General features: G+C 35.6%; 1 protein-coding gene across 2 annotated transcripts in view; it reads left to right on the top strand.

Moving 5' to 3' along the window:
• SLC38A4 (solute carrier family 38 member 4) overlaps positions 1-24,097 on the top strand; it is a 60,200-nt gene that overhangs the window by 13,393 nt on the left and 22,710 nt on the right. The window contains exons 1-3 of one of the 2 annotated variants that reach the window (XM_025403672.1): positions 8,725-8,872; positions 19,258-19,488; positions 23,807-23,897. In XM_025403672.1, coding sequence (XP_025259457.1) covers positions 19,370-19,488; positions 23,807-23,897 — 210 coding nt within the window. In that variant the 5' untranslated portion in view covers positions 8,725-8,872; positions 19,258-19,369. Of the gene's footprint in view, positions 1-8,724; positions 8,873-19,257; positions 19,489-23,806; positions 23,898-24,097 lie in introns of those variants that run through there. The other variant, XM_025403671.1, reaches the window with a different exon arrangement.

The raw sequence follows: 24,097 nt of genomic DNA, 5'->3' as shown, positions 1-24,097 counted from the left end.
GTTTGTAAAATTCCTTGTTTTAATTTACTAAAATAAAAAAAATGTGTACATTTTATCTGCTGCCACCAATAGTTCTGTTGTCACCCTAGGAACTATGTACTATTTTATAAATGAGAAAAAGCTCATAGAGTTTACCAAGTTGTTGATAGTACAGCTAGTAATTAATGGAGTCAGAATTAGAACCCAGATCTTCTGAATCAAAGTCCAGCACTGAGTGTTAGCGTAACAGAAGAGAACATTGTTCAGAACAAGAGAAGACTTTCAATCGGGTGTCAGAAGACTTCTCATGTAGATAAAAAGGGATAAACAGAAAGTTTCAAGACAAAAACAGTGAAGCTCCTCTCAGGATTCCTCAGAAAAGCTAATGCTGAAAGTCTTAAGTAAACATCAAATGAAATGCCATCAGCCTTTAATTTAAAGAGAAAGAAAAGATGCAAGCAAAACTATTTAAGTCAGTAAGATTGTCTTATTCACATGTAAAAATCAGACTACCCATCCAAATAAGCACGAATCAATCTTTCCATTGTTACTTATAACACTATACAAGACCCTATTAAGAAATAATTAAGGAATATAAATGCTTGCAAATTAAGATATTAATATTACTGGAAAATTGCTCATATATAATTAACAAGTATTGATCTTCACCTAAGTAGATTTTAAAATAATTAAGACAAATTGAAATATGTGGAATTTTAGAGTCTAACTTAAAAAATTAACTTCAAATATCTAGGAAGGAAGAGTCAGGATTTCTATAGTTAAAGATTCAACTCCTGTAAAACTTGCAATTAACTATTTTTTGACATAGTTTACATCATTTGAAACAAAATACTTCATGAACCTAAGCTTTTCTGTTCTTAGCCTAATACAACAATCCTGATGGTCCAAACACAAAGCAGAAGCCCAGGTCCACATAAACTCTCTAGGGATGCAACGTAGGAAGGATTGCCTCATGCTACCCAGGTGGTTTTTACTGTTAGTAGTAACCTTTATTATCACTATTTCAACAAAACACATTTTCTTCAAATATCTGAAATCTCGAGCTCTATGTGGAACTGCTGAGCTGGACTTCTTTTATGAACTCATATGAATTAAACATAACAAAGAAAAGACATGTGTGATCCCTGCAGTGACCTTTCCAGTGGTATTTTCCATTCTTTCAGAAACACCCAGCTGCCAGGAACTGCTTCTTGCCTCCTTGCCTTTGCTTGTGCTATCTGCTCTGCCTGCAGTCTGCTCCCCATCGCATTTCTCCTGCCAACCTTCTATTTGTTCTTTTGGCTTTAGCCCAGCTGTCACTTCCTCCAGAAGCTTCTCTGCCCCTTGCAAGCTGAGTTGGGTACCACACTTCTCCTACCCCTCAGATGCCATGGACATTTTGTGCATCCTGTTACATATTATATGCCCATTTTTCTCAACAATATTTTGAGATCTATTTAGAATATCTCTTGCAGATGGGGAAAAAACAATCGATTTTTTTCCATTCTTTCAGAACAAACTGGAGATGTATAATTTTATCTAGATTCTAAATAGCTCATAAATGCCCATTCAGAATCAAAGACTTTTTAAGGGAGTTGATTGTTTGCTGGTTAAGTACCCCAAAATAGAAATGTAGCTAGTGGCTAATGCCCAGGATTTGATTAACAATTGTTGAAAAACCTAAAATAGGAACTCTTTGTTTTGTTACTTTTGTTTCTAATTCTGTTTATTATTTTTTGATAATAAAAGTAATCCGTATTTTTTAAAGGTTAGCCGGCTAATATAGATGAAATAAACTAAACACTATCTACATTTCCACATTTTGGAAATAACCACGATTAACATTTTGATATACACGATTTCTCTTTGCATCTATTTTATATGTTGTGTACATAATTTTTATTTTATTTATTTATTTATTTATTTTTTATTTATATTATACTTTAAGTTCTGGAGTACATGTGGAGAATGTGCAGTTTTGTTACATAGGTATACACATGCCATGGTGGTTTGCCACACCCATCAACCTGTCACCTACATTAGGTATTTCTCCTAATGTAATTATCCCTCCCCTAGTCCCCTACCCCTCGACGGGCCCCGGTGTGTGATGTTCTCCTCCCTATGTCCATGTATTCTCATTGTTCAACTCCCACTTATGAGTGAGAACAACATAATCTTCAAAACAACATAGGGACCTTATTATTATTAGATTTTTCTATCTCACCTTTTAAAACTTATTTTAACTATAATTTCCCTATGTCCTAATTTATTTGAACACAACATTTGTAATTACTGCTTAATATTGAAGGCAGCTCTCTCTAAAGCAACTAATGGGTCCTTGCATATAGCATGAATATTTACTGTTTCACAATTGGTTCTGAGGCTAAGAAGAAACTACTGCATTTTAATACATAGCAGAACCCTTCAACTGAATATTAGAATGTCTCTTGCTGCAACCTCATACATAAGTTTTAAAGAAAGATTTTGAATGCACAAATTGAATCAGTGCCTTTAATAAAGATTTGCATTCATTCAGTGTTTATATAGTACCTATTATACACAAGGCATAGTCTAATATTAATCAAGGTAAACAAGAAAAGAGATTACTTATAAACATACTTGATTACATCTAAACATACTTGATTCCATCCCAAACCTAAATATACCATCTGCCCAAAGTCTGCCCTCTGCTGCTGTCCCACCGAATGAAGTCAAAACGTTTACTTTTCTGAGTAGAAATTGCATTCTATTCTGAATTTACTTTTTCCTATATTCAAAGAAAGCCTGGTGCTACCAATTTTATATCCAGCCTTCCAGGAATTATAATTCCTAACTCAAGCAGCCATAAAGTGCAAAACGCTCAGTTAATGTTCCCATGCTGGGCACTGCAAACTCTTGTGGCAAAGAATGAGTGCATTAGGCAACAAGTGTCCCTGTGAAGGGCTCTGACTACACCATGGCCCTACCCTGGAAGTTGCTTGGAGTCCAGCAGTAGAAATAAGCTTCGCAGGCAGAAGCATGCCCTCTTCTCTGCCGAGGAGTCCTGACTCGGAAATCCTCCCGAGTTCATTAAAAAGTGAATTAGGAAATGTCAATGACACTATTATTTATCTCTCTCTGCTCATATTCCTTTGAAAGACATTTTCTAGTGAACATGCATTTCTTATTTCAACATTCTGGATAGGATAGTAAAAAGGCCAGCCTGAACATATCTTTGGTTAGTAGGGATACTGATTCTTTGAAGCATACGTTCACATTATCACCATTTAGAAGGACCCCCTTGCTTTTAAAGTCTAGCCACACAGCATACTGGGTCACAGCTTAAATTACCGAAAGTCCAAATTTAAGCAAGATGATAACAGGTTCACAAAGTCCAATCACTAATGAAATTACAAAATCAAAATGCATCAAAATTGTTCTGGTAGGGACAGGCAGGAATGTGAAAGACAGCCATGGAAATTAATATGCTGTGATCTAAGAAGAATGTAATTTTTTTAAACTATCAATTGCTATGAACTAGAAAGAGAGTCAACCCCGCCCAGCACTGCTATAATATGTATTCTGTATGAAGAACTTACATTAACAAGGTGAGTCAGTTTTCAGGAAGTATTGTTATTATAATTATATATCTCTTAGCAGTTCTGTTTTCTCAAGCAGGCATTTTAAAGACTAGAAATTATTCTTTAAAGCAAGGCTCTAAAAGTTCTAATTTAACATTTAGAATTTCAGTACGTTATTTAAGTTGTAATCACTCATAAGTCTTATAGACCTTGTTACATTATATTTCTGCTTAGGTAGAAGTCTGAAATGAACTTGTGATACTTTTCCCTGTATCATTTCAGTGTGGGATCAATAAATGAAATGGACCAGAAGGATCTTTTTCAAAGGTGAAAGGCAGAGGCAAAATATAGACATCATGGGCTGTTGTCTAACCAGATTTTTTTAAATTTAATTTTCTTGTTTTGTCAGCCGAAACTAAAAGCAATTTTCTATTTAGGTCTGTGACAAAGTCAATAAATTTGTCAACCTGAACCAACCTTGTTTGCTAATTTTGCAACATAGTAGTTGACTATTCAAACATTTCCAAAATGCTCCATTATATAACTGTAAAGGTGGTTTAGGTTGGGTAGAAGAGAGTGGCATGCGATCAACTAAGCAATTTCCTCAAAACTCATGGGTCATTGCATTTCACTTGGTGAGGTTTCTGAGAATGGAAAATCAGAGCCTCTCCCAGGGGCCTGGGCTGAAAGCCCTTTAGGGCTTCATATTTGGGAGGGTCTCAACTCTAGATTTTTTGAAAGTATCATCAAATGAGCCTAATCCTATAGTCATTTGTATTGTATGTGTGTTGAGATGTTATTTTGTTAAGTAGAAATATTTAAAATGCACTACATTTTAGTAATCCCATTTTGGATTAAAACAATTTAAAGATATATATGCATATTTGGTGTCTTAAAAAATAGAAGTGGCTCAAGCTTCCATGGAAATCTGAGAGGCTTTGCCAAGGTGAATTAGAAAATTATTAATCTTTACTTCTCTGTTTGCAATTAATTTGATATGTGGCTTTTGGGGGATAACACTACATTATCTCTTCTTTTATTTCTAATTTTTTATTTTGTAAGTTGAGGTTAATAATTATAGAACCATGTAAAGAGATACCTATAGTATACCTACATTTTCATTACTCTACAAGTGATAAAAATAATATGGTAGGCCAGGTATAGAAGTGCTTGACTCCCCTTCATCATGGCAGAGAATTCTGCTATTTGAATAATTTAAGACGATTTCTGTAACATTTTTCTATGGATTATCTCTATTTTTCTTTCTTTCTTTTCTTTTCTTTTTTTTTTTTTTGCAAATATCTATATTAAAAGAGAAATAAAATGAAGAATTTGAAGTGCCAAAACAATGGCATCAAAAAAGATCACAAATTCTCTTTAACGCTGTAAGTCTGAAAACCAAAAGGCAGATGGCAAATCTATATTAAAAAGAAGTAATCAAAATATTGCTTCTTTCTGCAGTCCTGCTAATATTTTCCACTTTTTAGGAAAGACCTGGGAGGTCAGATAGACATTTACCTACGATGTGATAAAAAAATCAATTAGATTTTGAGTTTATGAATCTATGATGAAAGGTAACTTGTTGGAGAATAAGGCATCATAAATACAATGTCGTATAGAAAAGTTAACAAGAAATGGAAGCAAGAAAAAAAGGGAGATGACCTAAAGGGAAACTGAAGTGAGAGCAAAGAAAAGCAATGAATACAGAAACAAAGGCATTACAAAAGTATTAAAAAATAGGTAATTTGGTTCTTAGTCATTACTGTTTCTAAACGTCTTCTTCCAATTTGGCTACAACCAAATTCTATTTTCAAATATTATTTTGTCCTATGACTAAATTAGAAATTTGTGTATAGTCATGATGAGAACAACAGGTTATCTCTCCCAATGTCATTGCGAAATACCCTGATGGTCTAAGATTTTTTTATTTATTTATTTGTTGACTAATTTTAACTTGATCCTGCTGTAACTTTCTCTTTAAGGACACCTTTGGAGTTAGAAATTTTAAACCATATAATCAACGATTTTAAATAAGTATAAGAAAATTTCTTATTCAATGTACAGGTATAATCTGAATCACCGTATTTTGAGCCAACAGTCTTGTATTTTCAATAGATAACATTACATTGGGATGTACATTCTAAGACCTTCTTTGTACTATTTGAAGATGATAGTCATAGATTGATGAAAGGGGTGTGGAAATGAATGAATTATCACCATACTCTCTTACTCTATGTAAGGAAAATGAAGATTTTTATTGCTTGTTCTTGTTTTTCTTAAAATGATCACTTAAAATTCATAGCATTGTGAGTTAGTGAACGTGATAAAAAGAAATAGGAATACAAGAAAAAGATTCAAATTACCATTGGGTCCAATTTAAATTTTGTTCATTTGTCCACCTTTCTTTCTGCCATTATTCTCAGATAGGCAAACATCACCAAACCCAAACTATCAGCCAACCTTCCTACTGGCCTCCCTGTACCTACCTGCACCTCCACCCCCACCTCCACCCCATCATCTCTCCTACATTTTTACTGTGCTGATTTTCTTACTTTCTTCAGAAGCTTTCAAAAGATCTTCATCACTAAAAATCTGAGTTCCCTAGACTTAACACCTTTTGCAGTCTGTACTATTCCATTCTGTTCTCCTATTTTGCTCCAGAAGGTCTCTACTGCAGCCAGAATGATTCTCACTGTTGCCAGAATATACTTCTGGCATTTTAATTTTTAGCTTTTAATTTTAATCCAACATGCTAATTTACTGTAACTGTTTAGTATACTTGAAGATCAGAATTACAAGGATATTTTTCATCTAGGATGTCTTTCCTTTTCCTCTCCACCTACTAGGATCTCACATGGACTTTTAAGAGCTGGCTCAAGGTCTGCGGGCTCTCTGAAATCTTCAATGTCCTCAGCCCCTAGGGACTCTTTATTTCCTGGAGTCCTGGAGCACACTGTGCAGTTCTGCTAACACTAATTAGGTTCTAGTCTGGGAAACCAAGTCTCCCTTTATGTGGATGTATCTTACCCCCAGCCCCTACCCCTATAGACACACAGACCAAATCTCATATATCTATTCATGGTGGCACATATTTGAATTTCTTATGTGAAGGTCAGGTTAAAGTGTTTGTCATCTCATTCCCAGACTTGTTTCATTATTCACTACTTACGTATTTTTCATTTTATTCATTTTTAAGGTCTGCCCATATTCTGATGATTAGCTCTTTCTACCACGATACATGAACCAAGCCTGAGCCTAACTGAATCTGTTGCATGTGCCATGCATTAAAATTCAAATAGCACAAGTCTATTACCAAATGTGCATGAGATTACATTGTGGTATGATTTTAATAAATATTCAAAACATTAAATTATAATGCTTGAGTCTGTGTTGTGCTTATGAAAGAAAAGTTATTGTGAGTTTTGTTGAGAGCAGATCATATATTTCATTAATTTTGGCCACATCTGAAAATGTCAAATGATCTAGGGAAAAAAATAGTCAAACAATTAACCAGATACTTTATTATTTTAATTTATTAACTTTTGCCAAATTAGTTTTCATGTGTGTATATTTGATTTTTAAGTAAGTGTTAGAAAAGTTTTGTAATAAGAATTTTGCTATGTAGAGTAGGTTTAATAGAAACATGATTAAACTCTTCAATAGAAGTCTCTAATGTATGCTTTTAATTTTTATCCAATGCTAATTTACTATAATTATTTACTATACTTGAAGATCAGAATTACAACAAAGCCAAAGCTTACAATTTTAGCAAGAGTAAAACTTTAAGGATCTATACATTTATCTCCACCCTATTTTATATGATATTATAATTTAATATCAAATTAACATATTGGAGTGCGTTAATTCTTGTTTGATTGACCCACTGTATCAAATGAAATTTTAACAGAATAGATTTGATTTTCTAACAATTATTGCAATTTTTTGCATGGTTAATCTTATATTTTTCTGATAACTTTGCAAACAGAAAGAAGTCTTAAATTGGAAGCATCACTATTAAATGATGGAAATAGAAATTTTAAAAGAATTTTTTTGAGATTTCTCTACCATTAAAATTGGTACATTTGTTATTATCACTGTTCCCCTAGACCATAATACTTCTCATCTAATAAAAGACAAAACTATGGGGTAACTCTAAAAAATAGACAATGAGCTAAGAGACAAGTAAAAGTAAGTTTACCATACTAAGCAGTTAATAGACCAAACAGGCACATTTGGAAAGGAAAAAAAAAATAGTTAACTACACATTTTGTTTAATGTTTAATGTTTTGCATCTACTTAAGAATGTTTTACTCGAGGAGCAATGTTTAGTTTTCTTTTATAGAAATAGGAATTGACACATCTGCTGTAATCTAGCATTGCTTCTGATTGGTTATTAGATTGTTCATTCATGTCATAAATACTTAAAAGGCAAAGAACTCTCAATTCTTGATTGGTTTGTGATTTGTTTCTCTTGCCTCACTTTCAGAGTAGCGTCTAGTTGATACATCTTAATAGCAGAATAAATAAATGATTTGCCAACATATACAATATGGTAGAGTTAAAAACTCTACCTCTGTCTACCTCTGACATGTGGAGAGCCAAGTAGATTTTTTTTTAATGGAGAAAATAGCTATTTAAAAATTCTTTTAAAATGCCAAACAGCCTTTTGCCTACTCAGCACACTGCCTTTGGTGTAAGAGTGGTGGCTGATATTGGCTTGTGATTTCCAGCTTCATGGCATCTTGGGTACTGTTTGGAAGTGTTTGTGATTCTGTAAAATTTTTTCTGAAAAGGTCAACAACTCACAAGAAAATAACTCTTTCACTATGTAATCAATATTTTCTGGAGATTTTGATTATAATGTTTCATTAAACAATCTGACCTCATAACTATTGTTATTGTATTGTTTTACTTTGACTTCAACTCATAAGTCTTTTGAAAAAGGAGTATTTCTGTATTCATCAGTCAACCAACCTAGTAGAATTTTAATAGAGAATGACACCAACCATGCTAAAACTTCCAGTGATTATTTTATTGTATAAAAGCCAAAATTCTAAAAGCAAATAGAAATTGGTGTAACTGATGTTTAATCCAAATGTACAACGGTAAACTGACTTAGCTTCTCTTTTTTTTTTTTCAAGAGCTGACGCAAGTTGGACAGAAGGAGGTGTTGGGGTGAGGTGGTGGTGTTGATTGGCTTGTCTCGTTCACTCCCACTGGTCTTTAAATCAATGTCTAGATCTCTAAAGGTTCATAGAAGTTAAAGCTGTTACACGGGTCTGCCATTCCAAACAAGTCAGGAAAGCCTGCACAGGACTGGATAAATAATTAAGGTACAGCTGTTTTTACGTGAATATTTGCAGTGCTAAAATAATGCTTACTTTCTTATTTTTATTGTGTTGATTGTTTATTCATTACAAATTAAAATGTTTGAAAATACTAACTTCTTTTTCTCATTTTAGAAATGATCAATTCAGTACAATGTCAAACACTGAAATTATTTACCCAGGTCCTGATTGCAGTTTTCTTTTGCAGATAATTTTAGGTTTAAGCATAAAATTAGGACAGTGAATAATAAGAAAGGGAAACATTGCAAATACAACCAGTAAAATGTGTTTAGTTATTTATATCTCCATGTTGATCATGGACTGTAATGAAGAATTGACACAATTTGTCTTAGGAAAAAATATGAAAGTTTGGAAGTACATTCACAATATTACTCTATTAAAGATTTTTGTTTATCTTGAAAACAAAAAACTCACAAAATTTTTGACTAATCAAAGAAGGAACATCACTTTAGTGCAGCACATGTGAATGGCTAAGAGTTTGGGCTGCACCATTATCAAATGAAAAAGAAAAACTGTTGTGTCTTACCTTTTCTTCTTCATTTGACCATTTTAGTTAAGGAGTATTTTTAGAACAAAGTTACTAAAAGAAACTAGGGAATTGAATGGAATATAAGCCTAACTTTAGATTTTGAAGGAGTAGAGTCAGTTATCTAAAAGTAGAGGTGTTCTCCTCAAATTTATTAATCAGACAGAGGAGAATTCCCAGTGGATTTAAGTATCCCTATACCTTGAGTATCTTAGAGAGCATATGTGGATGGTTTTAGTTAAATGCCCAGGGTATAGTAAAACTAAGAGTGTTTTGTAACTCAGTGGAAGAATATTTGAATTGATGATATATATCACATTCATGAACACTGGGCTAAAAGTTTTAGTTTTGACAAAGTAAAGAAATTTAGGTGTGCTTTTAATAAAAGATTGCCATTTAGTTTATAATTCAAGATCCTCCAGTTCCGATTTATATTTAGATAGTGTTCTGGGATTTTCTTGAAAGTATTTACATTTATACTCCTAAGAAGTATGTAAGCAACATTTAAGATCTGAAAAATGTAGCTTTAATGACTCAACTTTTGAGTTTTCTTTAAACATGTTATACAGTGTGCTTTAAGGTTATTGGAGCTATTTTTTAGTTATGTGAATTAGTTTAAAGAAAGTGAAAATAATTATTCCAGAGAAAAAGTACCTCTGGGAGTGGTCCAGTTACTATTATAATGAATGGAACTTACTGCATCCAGAGTTCATGACAGATTAGGTATCATGCATTAAAATATGGAGCATAAAGAGTTCACTATGTTAATATCATGTACGCTACATATCCCTGTGCATTCTGGAAACTACTGTTTGGGAAAATATGAACTAAAATTTATGTGGCAATTTATGTTTAAGATGACTATATTTTCTTCTAAGATCAGAGCTAGAAAGTCTATAAACAAAATCGCATATTCAAATCTTATGACCAGTCCTTTATACCTCATCAAATGGATGCTTTAATTCTTATATTAGCAAGCATGTAATCTTTTCAGCAATGGGAAAATACCCAGTAGTTGGTTATTTATCTTAACTTTTCTAGTTTTTCCTAGATATTACCTGTAAGCTATATCTGAGTAGAGGGGGGGGAAAAAAAAGGAAATGCTAAAATATTAGCACTAGCAATGGGAAATAGTCAAGTAAGTACAGTTCTTCTGTTATTGTCGGTTTCTTCTTTAAGAGCTACCTCAGACTGAATACTTTTATGGAAGCTAATTTCTGTGAGAACTCATGCTATAGACCAACAAGCGCTCTCACTGACAAAATATGACAAGAATGGCATTGTTGGGGAAATTAAGAGAATTTAATATAAAGGTAATATTAGATTGTAGTGTGAAAGCTACATTCATTTATCTGTGGTACAGTGTGGATGTAGATTTAAATAAGTTCCTTGTATACAAGATGATTTGGCTTTTAGAAGTTGCATGACCCTTGCTCAACCAAAGGGTAAATGATAGGTGAGGCTATCTGCTACCTAAACCTAAATTTCAAAGTGAATTTGTCAGTACTGGGTAGGCATGAAAGATGAGACAGATAGCGATGCTGGGAAATCTGCTCTGGCAATATTAGCTCCCTTTTCACTTTCACTTATCAGGTAAAATAAATGTTTACAGTAACTAGGGAAGGTCAGAACTTTTGCTTCTCGACTCAAGGACTGTTTCGCTTTCCAGATTTGATATCTTTCTTTGAAGTTGAACCATATAGGTAAAATTTAAGAAATTTACTATTTTGACACTCTTACACCCTGAACTTCTTAGGCATCCATCCAAAGAACAAGACATTACAATGTTTAATAATTAGAATTTGGATATAAAGAATTAACTACTCAGAACACTTAGATATCTTTTAATAAATATGATAAAAATGAAATTATTCTAATATGATAATATTCTAAATACTTGGTTTCAAGTTTTGACTTTGTATTTTCATGAAGAGTGAATTGAATTAACAATGCAGTTGAGCACTGCTGTGCTGGAAAATCCAGTCTGTTTCTGCAAGACCTCTTTGTATCACAGAGAAACTTAACTTTAATGAGGAGAAGGGCTAGACTACAGATAATTCTGTTGAACTCAATTTGACTTTTTTTTTAGAAGCGTTTTGAACATTCTCTGTGCAACAAAGCTATTCTTTCTCCTGGCAATCAGAGGAGAGTATTTTCATTTCATTTTGAAGCATTATCCTATAAAACTGTAATCAAAAAGCATACCTCTATCTATTAATATAACACAGATCATATAAAATTGCACTTATCTTAGTGGAATGTAACACTAGGCACTGCGTTAGATGCCAGGAATATGTAGAATCCACAACCCCAGCACCATTCCTATTCTCATGAAGTTTCCTGTCTAAGACAGTTAATTATCAAATAGGCAACTAAAAGAGTAAGTAGAAAGTGTGATAAATACTACGCAGGGGAGGAGAGCATATAGTGGCAGATGTAGTGTAATGTGGGGTCAGAGAAGGACACTCTGACCAATTGACCTTTCAAGATTTTCAGGCTGGTTTAGTTAACATTAGGAGGGACCTGGCTAAGAATGTGGGGAACGGCAGTCCAAGCAGAGGGAACAGTGCCTTAAGAGGTCCTGCAGTGGCAATGGGGAGATGAAAGAAGCCCAGGATATTCAGATGGGATTCAGTATGAGATGAAAGAGCTATGTCTGGGTCGAAGTATATAGAACTTCCAGTGTATTAAGAAATTTGACTTTCGTCTAAAAGTGATGACAAAATCACAATAGGGCCTTCAGTAGGGCAGCCATTCGGAATAACATAGTGGTCATGGAGATAGAAGTGGATGAATTCTAAATAAATGTTGAAAGAAGGACTGATAGGACTTGGTGATACGTTGGACATGAGTAGCGGGTGAAGGATAGAGAATGGGACAGGCAGGTCTGCCTAGTGAGCGGTTGGGTGAATGAAGGTACCATGTTCTGAGATGGCAAACAGCAGAAGAATCTATGCCTATGAAAATTTTACGTTTCAATTACAGTATTTGCCAGCAATATTCTTTTCTATCCTACTCATGCAACAATTCTTTGATTAATTCAATACATATTTATTCCAAGAAAAAGGTAAAAATATTAATTATATTATGCTCTAAGAGTTTGCTCAAAATCTGTTTTAGTAGGCTGAGTTCCTCAGGTGCAAGGAGTCTGTTTTATTCATCCTCTGTGTCTTCCACAGTTTCTGATTAAATTTTAGCAATTATGATATAGTCTAAAGGCTTCAAGGTATATACTTTGTGCTGTAGATAGATGATTCAGAATATTTAGTTTCTCATAATGTGCTAATTCTTTTTGAATTGTGCATTTAACATTGTTCCCTTAAAATAGATCAGTAATATCATCTTCAAAGTTAAGATATAAGCTATGAAAACATGTCCCAACTTTTGTGAGAGCTCCCTTGGCCAAGGCAAAAATGGAATTTTTTTTTTTTTTTTTTTTGAGACGGAATCTTCCTTTGTTGCCCAGGCTGGAATGTAGTGGTGCGATCTCTGCTCACTGCAACCTTCAATCCCGGGTCAAGCCATTCTCCTGCCTCAGCCTCCTGATTAGCTGGGACTACAGGCATGCACCACCACGCCCAGCTAATTTTTGTATTTTTAGTCGAGATGGAGTTTCGCCATGTTGGCCAGGCTGGTCTCAAACTCCTGACCTCAGGAGATAGACCCTCCTCAGCCTCCCAAAGCGCTGGGATTACAGACGTAAACTACCATGCCCACCCCAATAAATATTTTATATATGCTAAAACAGCGTAAAATTAGGTCTTAATTTGTGCATTTGTGAAGGGGCACCTACCTCACTCATAATGTTTGTGAGAGTTTTGAGACTTCAAAGTCCTCTTGTAAGTGTCTAATTTTGCATATGAAATACTATGTATGTTTGCAGGTAGATAAAGACATCAATTCAATTCTGATTACTGGAAGAGAGAAAACAGATTTAAATTTATTGAAGGCCTACTATATGCCAAACTTTGACACTCATTATCTCATTTACATTCTCACAACTCTGCTTTGTGGTAAATAATATTACCTTCATTTCATAGAAGATGGAAAAGACAGAAGTTAGTTAATGTAGCCAGGATTTATACCCAGTTTTGCTTACTGCCAAAGCCATAGTTCCTGTTCCCTGATTAGACTTCAGTTCTCTGTAGTAGAGACAGCAATACAAAGGTGGCATAGCATGGAGGCCACTCAACTTGGTGCCTCCATTACCTCATCTGTACAATGGGAATAAGAAAAAAATTGTACTCACCTGAGAGGACCGCTCTGAAGAATTGATAGACGCAAGGCCTTAAAACAGTGGCTGGCATGTGGTAAGGGCCATATGAGTGTTTGATGTATCTTCTTTAAAAAAATTCTTGGATTAGCATGGCTTAATGCAAATGAAATGAATGAGGTTCTTATTAATATACAAAGTAGAACAGACTGTAACTGAAGCTTCTGGACTGCAGTCATGTATACTAACAGCAGCAAAGATCTCAGCCCCACTGCCCCTTCCTCAGAGAACCCTTCCCTGATCTCCTAGACTAAGTTGGATACTATGAAAGACACTGCTATGGCCCCTTACAGGGGCTGGATAAATTAAGGATGGGGGAGGGAGGGAAGCATGCCAGTCACTGTGACCCACATGTGCAAATGACCTGAGATGTAGAGAACACGGTGAATTTCTGGAATGGAAAGACTAGTGTAGCTAGAACACTAAGGTGAGGAGAGTGTGGAAGGAGATGAGATCAGAGATGTGAGTGGACCAGGTAGAATGTTACTAGGAGTGTTGAGAATTTTGGACTTTATCCTCAGAGTAAAGTGAAGACATTACAGGGTTTTAAGCAAATAAAGGATATCATCTGTGTTGTTGCTGTTATGTTTCAAATATCCCTCTGGCTATTGGATAAAGAATGAATGGTAGGGGCAGTTAAGGAAGGCAAAAGAGAATTCAAGATCAATTAGGAGATTTTTACAGTAGACATGATAGTAGCGTGGACAAGAGTGAAGGTGAAAGAGATGAAAAGAAAAAGACTAACTTGAGAAATACTTCAATTCATTGTAAAAGTGAACCAGGCTTTTGTAAAGAACTGGATGTGGAAGGTAATAAAGAAAAATTTATAATAGAAGGCTCTTATGCTTTTGACTTGAATAACTGGATAAATGGTGACAACATTCTTTGGAGCGGAAACATTGGAAGAAGAGGGCCTATCACAAGTAGACTTTGGACACATTGAATTTAAACTGCTTTTGAGATATATAGATGACATTTAGGCCCCCGAACACATGGAACTCAAGGGCCCAGGAGAAGCCTAGGCTGATGTAACTTGAGGAGTCTTTGTTATATGTATTTGTCGGAGTTCTCCAGAGAAACAGAACCAAGTGGAGATAAATAGATAGACAGACAGGTATAGAGGTATATAGATATAAGATGACATTTATCATGGGAATTGGCTTTCATGATTATGGAGCTAAGAGGTCTCAAAATATAGCATCTGCAAGCTGGAGAGCCGGAAAAGCTGGTGGTATAATTTAATCTGAGGCCAAAGGCTGAGAAACAGGATGCTGCTGGTATAAGTATCAGAATTGCAAGATCTGGGACACAGGAGCTCCAGTGTTCAAGGGCAAGAGAAGGCAGGAGAAGATGGATGTCCTAGCTCGAGCAGAGAGAGTAAATTTGCCCTTCCTCTGCCTTTTTGTTCTATCCGGAACCTGGAGTGGTTGGAGGATGCTCACCTTCAGTGGGGAGAGTGGATCTTTTTTACTCAGTCTATCGATTCAAAAGGTAATCTTTTCCAGAAACACCCTCACAGACACACCCCAATATAAAGTTTTACTTGCTATCTTCCCATCCTTTAACACAGCCACAATGACATATAAAATTAACCATCACATTATATGAAGTCTTGGGAGAGGATTGGAAGAATGGGACTTAAGATCTAGCTTTAAGGAAGTCAAGCAATGAAACTTCACACAAAATCATATTTTTAAAAGGACAAACCACAAAAACTGTGAAAAGTAATAGTGGTGTCATCAGCAAAGAGAAATTTTTGAGAATTCCTGGAAGGCAGAAAGAAGATAGGGTTGGAAAATCTAAGAGAAAAGGAACCAAGATAAGTGTGTTTTTCCCATAGGATGCCCTGCAGTTAGCTTCAAGTTAAGTTGATATAGACAAAGAGGAGGCATAGATCATGGGTAACCAGTGATCAGATATCCACCAAGGAACCTCAGTTTAGACATGATAGTCTGTTTGGGATATCGTTTTTGACTATAGGATAAAGCTGTGATCCATTCTGTAAAGAAAGCTCAAGGAAGGATGCTAGTATAAGTATTAGGGCCTCTACTGCAGACAAAGAGGTATAACAAGCAGGAATGGAAGCTCTACCAAAAAGAAGATACATTAAAATGCTTCACTCCCAGAGTAACCACTCCTGGAGTGGCAGCTGTGTCTGGGAGTGGGATGCTCCTCCCACAGACAAGCAGCAGAAGAGCCACTTGCACAGAACCTACAACGGAGCAGCCCATCAGTGAAATGGGCCCACACAATTTCAGAGAAGCTCTGAGTACCAGCTGTCTAAGCTAATTAATGTGCTCCGTCATTCACAAATATGAACAGATAACCTAGGACACTCGAAACTAAGGAAAACGAGCAGCATGGAAGAGAAGGACCAAAGGGAACAAACAGAATAACTAACTTCAGAAGAAACATAATTTAGGGAACAAAAGGAACTTCTGAAAACCTCACATCAATATCCTTAGAAAAATCTGAGACAATATTGTATTCATAAAACAAAGAAAGTGATATGAAAAAAGAGAAAGAGGATAAGAGCAAATTATTAGAAATTAAGAGCGTGATTGAGAAAAATAGTCAGCTGACAAGTTGAAAAATGAAACGGATATAGCTGAAGGTGAAATTTGTTATTTTGGATGTGACATTGAGGAAATATTCCTGGACATCGAGCAATAATGAACAGATCGAACATAAACAGAAAAGCCTAGCAATATGGATCAAGAGGTCCAATACCTGATTAATAAAAGTTTTAGGAGCAAACAAAGGGGAAGAAATAGTTTTCTTTTTAAATAGTAGAACTTTTTTTATTTTTAGAAGAAAATGTGTCTTCTACAGAAGACAGACACAAGCCTTTTGATTGAATGGGCCCTCTGCATGCTGAGTATGACGAATTTTAAAAGTAACTCACATCTAGTTACGTCGTAATAAAAAGATAAGGATAAAAATTCTAAAATCCTCAGAAAAACATTGATAAGTTATCTATAAAGAAATAAGAACAAGACTCATCTATAGAAGCTAGAATAGAGAAATTTCTTCAATATTCTAAAGGAAAATGCTTCTGAATCTAGAATTCAAACAATTGATAAAGTTTGAGGGCAAAATAAAGACATTTTCCAACATGAAGCAACTCAGAAATTCTATTTACGGACATAGGCTCATTCTGTGAAAAAAGTTATTCAAGGCATTATTTTAGCATAATGCAAAATAAACTGCAGAAAGAAGATAGAATGGCGTTCAAGAAACTAGCAGCTGAGAAAGGCTCAGAGGTTGGACGGGGAAGCCATTCAGAATGAGAAAGAGCATAGAAAATTTGCTTTCAAAGTTTTGGTAATATAGAATTATATTTCATTTGTGTCAAATATCCCACTTTGTCTTTAGGGCATACTATTTATATAATGATAATACTGTAATTGCTGCTTATTGGTTTTACATGTTTGGAAACAACCTACAGGCAAGTTATGACACATTTGTTTCACAGAACAAGATGAAAATATTATGATCTTCAAATTGTAAAAGCATGCTATTAACTAAAATAATTATGAGTGTAGGGGAAGGAAGAAAAGAAAAAGTATGCTAATATCCTTATTTTTTATAGGTAACCAGTCTAAAATCAGTAAACCAAGTCTAAAAAGCTTTAGTGAATTATTTAGATCTAGAATGGCTAATTTTAAATGACAAGCTAAAAGCAGAAACCATCAACAGTGGTTGCTGCTGGGAAGTGAGACTGGTACTGTGTGAAGAGTGAGAAAAACCTTTGTACTCATTTAGTGAGTTTCTTTTTTTTTTTTTTTCTCTTAACCATATGCAAGTCTTACTTCTATTCTCTCTTAGCTTTTAACCTGTTTCTTTAGATCTTTTATGTACATACACTTAGGCTGCCTTATATTAATAATAGATTCATTTTTGTTCCTCCTGCTTAAAACACTGTGTGCTATTTTTTTAAATCCTGAGAACTGCTTTCTTTATTTCTGGACAATTCTCTGCCATTATCTCTTTCTGTTTTGTCTCACCCTAGTCTTACAATTCTCTATATTGGAATGACTATTAGTATGTGTTTGAACTTGTAATTCTTATTTCCCCCATTCCTCTTAACTTCTTGTTTGTATTTTCCATTTTTAATCTCTTCGTGCTATAATTTGAGTGATTTCCACACATCTTTCAATTTTATGACTCTTCCTTCAGCTGAGTTTTTTTTTATTTCAATGATTCTATTTTTTCTTTTTTTTTTAGAATTCCTTTTTTGACTCTTTTTCCAACTAGCCTGTTCTCCTTTTATATTCCTTTATGTTTTTATTCTGTGAAAGTTATTCTCTTATTTTGAATGTTTTCTTTTACTTTTCATTATAATAATGTAAAAGTCCCTTTTAAATTGCTTTGTTATTTGTAGTTCCTTATATGTGAATTTTATCATTTCTTGCGCCTACCGGCACTCTTACTAGTGAGTTTCCATGTGTGTTTTATATGTTTTGTAATTTGAGGATGTGAACTTTTCCCAGGTATGAGTTATCTTCCAAAAAAGTACTGCCATGGCACTGGGTTGTGGAGGTATTCCCATGTGGTAGTTTCTGTTTGTCAGAGGAATTGCAGATTTTGTGACTTCTGGAGCAATTTTTATGTTAGTTTCTCTGCTCAAGATTTCCTTATCAAATGGGTATTGCACATTTCAGGACCACACCTTTCAAGAGTGATAGTGTTTCTCCTAATATAATGGTTCAATGATAATTGAATGAATCTAACGGTAAGAATTTCAGAAGAAATTATATCAACAACATATAGTAGATTCAGGGCATTTTTCAAAAACACAATGCCAGTCCACCCCTTTTCACTTTACAGCTGAGGAAAATGAGGTCCCCAAATGTTAAATGACTTATGCTGAGATCCAATGAATTAAAGGCAGAGCAGAGCCTAAAATCTAGATCTCTTTGCTGTTAAAATACATTTTAATTTGACATAGATGATGACTGATGCTGACACAGAGGTAAATCTGAACTTTCTTTTGTTACTGTTCTTAACTTTGGTTTCAGGATCCAAGTGCCTAGAAAGTGACTTCCTAAACTTGATCCTCACCTATGTTGCATATTATCAAGCATTTGCTGGTGTTAATTCTTTCCTGTCCAATTAAATTAAAGCAGTAATTTTCTTTCTAGTTATTGCTAGTAGAGACACTGGTAGATTCTGCCTTGGCAGACCTTCCTTTGTCAAGAATTTACTTTTGTCTTCCTTTCTTTTAAAACATGCATCCCACTCACAAATACCTAAATTTCCTTGAAGACTGCTGCCATGTCTTAAGATTTTTTTTTCTATAGTGACTAGTAAGACCTGCCATTTTCATTACATGTAGACACTCTATAAATATCTGCTAATTTAGCAATTATTAGTAATTTCCTTTCTTCTCTTCCATTTTTTTCTTTCTTGTATTGGGTAAAGGAACCTTTCAGGATTTGCTTATGTAAAATTTTCAGGAGTTACTTTCCTTCCTCCCTTTTACAGAGAGCATACAAAATGTAGATGATTCATATTCACTTATTTCATTTAAATAAAATTATAATGATGTATGTTGTGTTCTGTTTGCAGAACAGAGTGTTCTGAACATCAACACAAAGTGGAAGAACCTTAAGCTGAACGTACAGTATATTATTTACACTGAAGGGGCTTGTGTGTGGACAAGAAAGCGCTGACAGCTCAAATGGATCCCATGGAACTGAGAAATGTCAACATCGAACCAGATGATGAGAGCAGCAGCGGAGAGAGTGTTCCAGATAGCTACACCAGGATAGGAAATTCAGAAAAGGCAGCAATGAGCAGGTATGGGGTTAAAAATTACTAGGTTCCATGGAAAAATAAGACAAGATGTGGACATGGAAAACAAGGGTCTTGATGGGAAGAATTGGATTTATTACAGGTAAATTTGAGATAACAATGATATTGATGCTAGCACATCAATTCCCTGGTCCTGAAATACATTGATAATGTCAATCTATTTTGTGACTATTTAGAATTGAGGTTACAATGTCCTTGTCTCTATTAATAATGTGTAATAATTTTAATTATATTAGCCTCTTGCTCCTCTTACCTTTCTCAGATTCCTCTTTGTTGCTACACCTCCTGGTTTCTCTAGGGATTCTTTTCTCTCTAAAAGTATCCTCTGGGCAAGCTCACTCACAACTATTATGGCCTCACCAACTGAATATATGCCATATCCCCAGCGTGTTAAATTTCTCTACTGAATATTTCAGATCATTATATCTGGCTGTCTACTACACATCTCTACTGGACCACTACTGTGTCTGAATTGCCTCATTTATAAAGTTAAACCTGTAATGTCTAATATTGAACTCCTATCTTTCCCTTCAAAACCAGCTCCTCCTCTAGTAATCCCCATCCTAGTGAAAATCACTGCTGTCATCTAGCAACTCACTCAAAAGCCCCTAGGTGTAAACTTTGACCCACATAGCCAAAGGTCAGTCATATCCAGTTGGTTTGACCTTATTAATGCTTCAAATACACCCACTTTTCTGTACCCATTCTACTGTGGTCTTACCTTAGGCCTGCATTAAATGCGAGATAGGGAGAGTCCTGATTTGTCTCCCTGTCTTACATTTTGCTCTCCTCTGTCTAGCCCTCTACCCTCCTGCAAGAGTAATCTCTTACAATTGCAAATTGAATCAATTTCCATCCTTAGATAAAGCCCTTCTGCACCTCTCCAATAGCAATAAGAGAAAGTAGATTACACACTGCTGGGCACATAGGTCCTTTGTGATCTGTTATTGACCTGCTGCTCCTGTCCTGTTTTTTGCCCTCTCCTTATCTGTTACTTGTTGCCTTCACTCATTCTGCTCCAACTGCCTGGAATCAGTCACCTGCTCCCCCTTTCTCCGTGTTGACGCCTCTCGTCCTTCAAGAATCAGCTCAACGTTAGGTCTCCTATGCAGCCTTTTCCAAATTACTCTACTCCCCCACGTAGAAGTGACCGCCCCTCCTTTGTGTACCCTCTCCTTGTGCAGATGTTAATTACATCACTACTACAGGTTAATGGCCTCTGTGGTCCCACCACCTGCCACATTGTCTGGTGCATAGTAAGTGCACAATAGTTATTTGATAAGTCAATTGATTTCCCACAAAATGTTATATCGAGTTGTACGTGATTCAGGATGCTCAGAGGGGAATTTTTGACCAAATCTAGGCCTGAAATAGAGAATATTATGCTCAAACAAAGACTTCTCATTTTATCCACAACACCCAGAAAAATCCATCAGGAGAAAGCACTGATCTTCCTTCAAGTAGCTCAGTGCAATGAACTTTAGGGATGTTGGACTAGGGAGGCCACTGAGATGTAAATTATGGCATTTTGTAAATCAGGTGACCCTTGAGGAAACACTAGGGTGGTAGAAGATAGGGCTTTGGAGTCTGCAAGTAGTTGCCTGACTCTAGAGAAGCTCTTTGTCCTCTTTGAGCTTCAGTGGAAAATGTAAAATGGCAAACCAACAGCTACTTTTCAAGGATGAGATGGGTGCCCAGAATACAGATGACATCCAATACTTTTTTATTACTTCTCCTTCACTGCATTACCCTCAGTAAATTGATTCAAACCTGAGGATGCTTGTTTCTGAGAGGGATGTACACAAATATGAGCTCTGCCGAGGTTGACAGAGCTGAAGGGGACACCCTCCTAAGAACTGTCATAGTGTCATTCCACTTGATCCTCAAAAGCCAGAATGGAAAGAGCATGAATGCTTTTGTTAAGCTTCATGCAATGTGTTCCGAACCACTCACAGTGACTTACCTTTTATCTCCTAGCTTAAACATAGGTAATCATTTTGCAGTTTTAAAAATCAGTTTAAAGAGATGGGTTTTATCTATGTGTGGTTTGGATTGAACCCTTAAATGGAAATTTTTGAGAAATTCAACATAATGTATTTATTTGTGATCATTATACTTGCGTTTTCAATACATGCTGGGTTTGGTATCAAAACATTTAACATACTGGGGACATTTCTCATCTATTTTATACAATCTTGGCATGTTTAGTGACTACAACTCATCTCATGCCGAAATAAGAACATGCAAATGCCTCAAAGAAAGAAAATCTGTTTACTTTCAAATTCTCAATTTTAAAAACTACTCATGGAATACAGATTTTAGTTTATTGATTAAAATAAAGAATAGAGTGTTGGACATTCCAGAGTTTAAATTCTAGGTGGTACTTTTGTTTTTATAGTCCTCAGGCCCATTTTAGGCTTCATTTTATCCTGTCATTTCAGTCTCCAACTGTGAACATTAGGTACCAGTCTTCACATAGCAGGTACATTAATTACAGACCATTAATGTAAACCACAAAAGAGTGGTGGCGGGGGGGCGTGTATGGAAATGGAAGGAGGCAAAAACTGAGGGCATTGTGCTTTCTATGAGAAATATAGGGAGAAGGCCAGGAAATATTCTTAACTTGTGTACTCAGAGCTATTTATGCCTTGAGTTCTAGAAAAGCACATAAAATTTTGTGATTTTGTCTGCTGTTTCTATCTACATCTCATACTGTTTTTTGTTCTCAAAAAGTAACCCCACCATCCTCTTTCGTCTCCAGGTTATTTTCAGGATTAGCTTCTGTTATAAAAAATAGCTTGTACAGGTCTCGTAGAATAATTTTTTTCTATCTTATTTCTAAGGTTTATTTATTTATTTATTTATTTATTGAGACGGAGTTTCACTCTTGTGGCCCATGCTGGAGTGCAATGGTGTGATCTCGGCTCACTGCAACCTCCACCTCCCAGGTTCAAGCGATTCTCCTGCTTCAGCCTCCTGAGCAGCTGGGATTACGGGCGCCTGCCACCACACCTGGCTAACTTTTTGTATTTCTAGTAGAGACGAAGTTTCACCATGGTGGCCAGGCTGGTCTCGAACTCCTGACCTCAGGTTATCCACCCGCCTTGGCCTCCCAAAGTGCTGGGATTATAGGCATGAGCCACTATGCCTGGCCTCTAGGATTATATTAATAGAACAATCTTTAATTATTTTATCTTTCTTTTCATGTAGGAAATGTCCCAAAATTTTCAACCCATCAGTTTGAAAGCACTTTTAAAATCATACGTAGTTTAGCATTTTATATAAAAACAACTAAAAAGTCTGTGACATTTTGCAATATAAAAATGCAATGGCAGCAGCAGGCCTTATTAATTGAGCCTCTTGGAATTGTGGCTGGTCCTAGGTCCGTAGCTTCAAAAGCCCTGGCGTGTAACTGCAGGAGCTGACCAGCACAGCTCTGTGACCAAGTTGTACAGCTTCTAGCCTGTGTCCAAGAAAACCACAATCACAATGTTCTGTGGATAGTGACATATTAAAGTTTTCTTTCCCTCTCAACTCTTCTGCCAATTCATTGAATTGCTTTCATAATTTCCTTGGTTTCATTCATTATCTGTTAATAATCCATGCACATTTTGAGAGTAATTAAAATACATACGCACACACAGAAACAACCAACACAACACAGAGCTACCGCTGAATTACTTTCCAATAAGAGATATATGTATAAATGATTGTACCAAAAAAAGAAAAAAAGGAAAATACCAGCTATAGGGCCCTGCCTGGGACCGCTTGATGCCAGGGGAGAATGGGGTCTCCCCCTGGGTATGGGTGGGTATGGGCCTGCTGCTTCACCTTTCTGAGCCACAGTTCCCTGTAGGGATATTTTGAGCATCACAGCGCCTAAGCATTTAATAAATATTTGTTGAATTAATAAAATCATCTGATTATAGTGTGGTAGTAGTTCAGAAAACTCTGACATAACCCTATACTCTTTCTTTGGGAGGGCTCTAAATGGGAACACACTTAGTTGTAGTTAGTCTCTTGCATAGCTGATGTGAGAAAGAAGAAATGTGGTATAAACTATTTTTTAATAATATTTCCTTCCTTCATAACATCCTTCTTCCATCCCAAAGTATAGTTGTAAATGGAGCTCAGTTGTTGGTCTGGAATGACCACTAGTGTGAAGGAGGAAAAGAAAAATGAATTCGGGCATCTAATTTCCCCTCTTCTGATTACTTAGACCACCTGAAACATACAAATGATTCAGAGCATATATTTAGATGTTTTCACTTTCTTATTTGTGTGTGTGTGTGTGTGTGTTCAGTCAATTTGCTAACGAAGACGCTGAAAGTCAGAAATTCCTGACAAATGGATTTTTGGGGAAAAAGAAGCTGGCAGATTACGGTGATGAACATGTAAGTGAATCTATGTTGTCAGGCAATAAACGGGACTGAGGGTGTCTGATCTACCTAGGTCTTTGTGGGAAAACAATGTGACTGAAATTTTCCAAGCCTTGATCAGCACATTCTCTGTTTATTCAGGCCCTTACTGGAATAAGGGCTTGTTTTTTCCTGTTCGCCATATGGCTGCATAAATCATTTATGAAATTTATGTG

The sequence above is a fragment of the Theropithecus gelada genome, chromosome 11, assembly GCF_003255815.1.
Source record: "Theropithecus gelada isolate Dixy chromosome 11, Tgel_1.0, whole genome shotgun sequence".
Classification (NCBI taxonomy): domain Eukaryota; kingdom Metazoa; phylum Chordata; class Mammalia; order Primates; family Cercopithecidae; genus Theropithecus; species Theropithecus gelada.
This window is presented reverse-complemented; position numbering and strand designations above follow the sequence as displayed.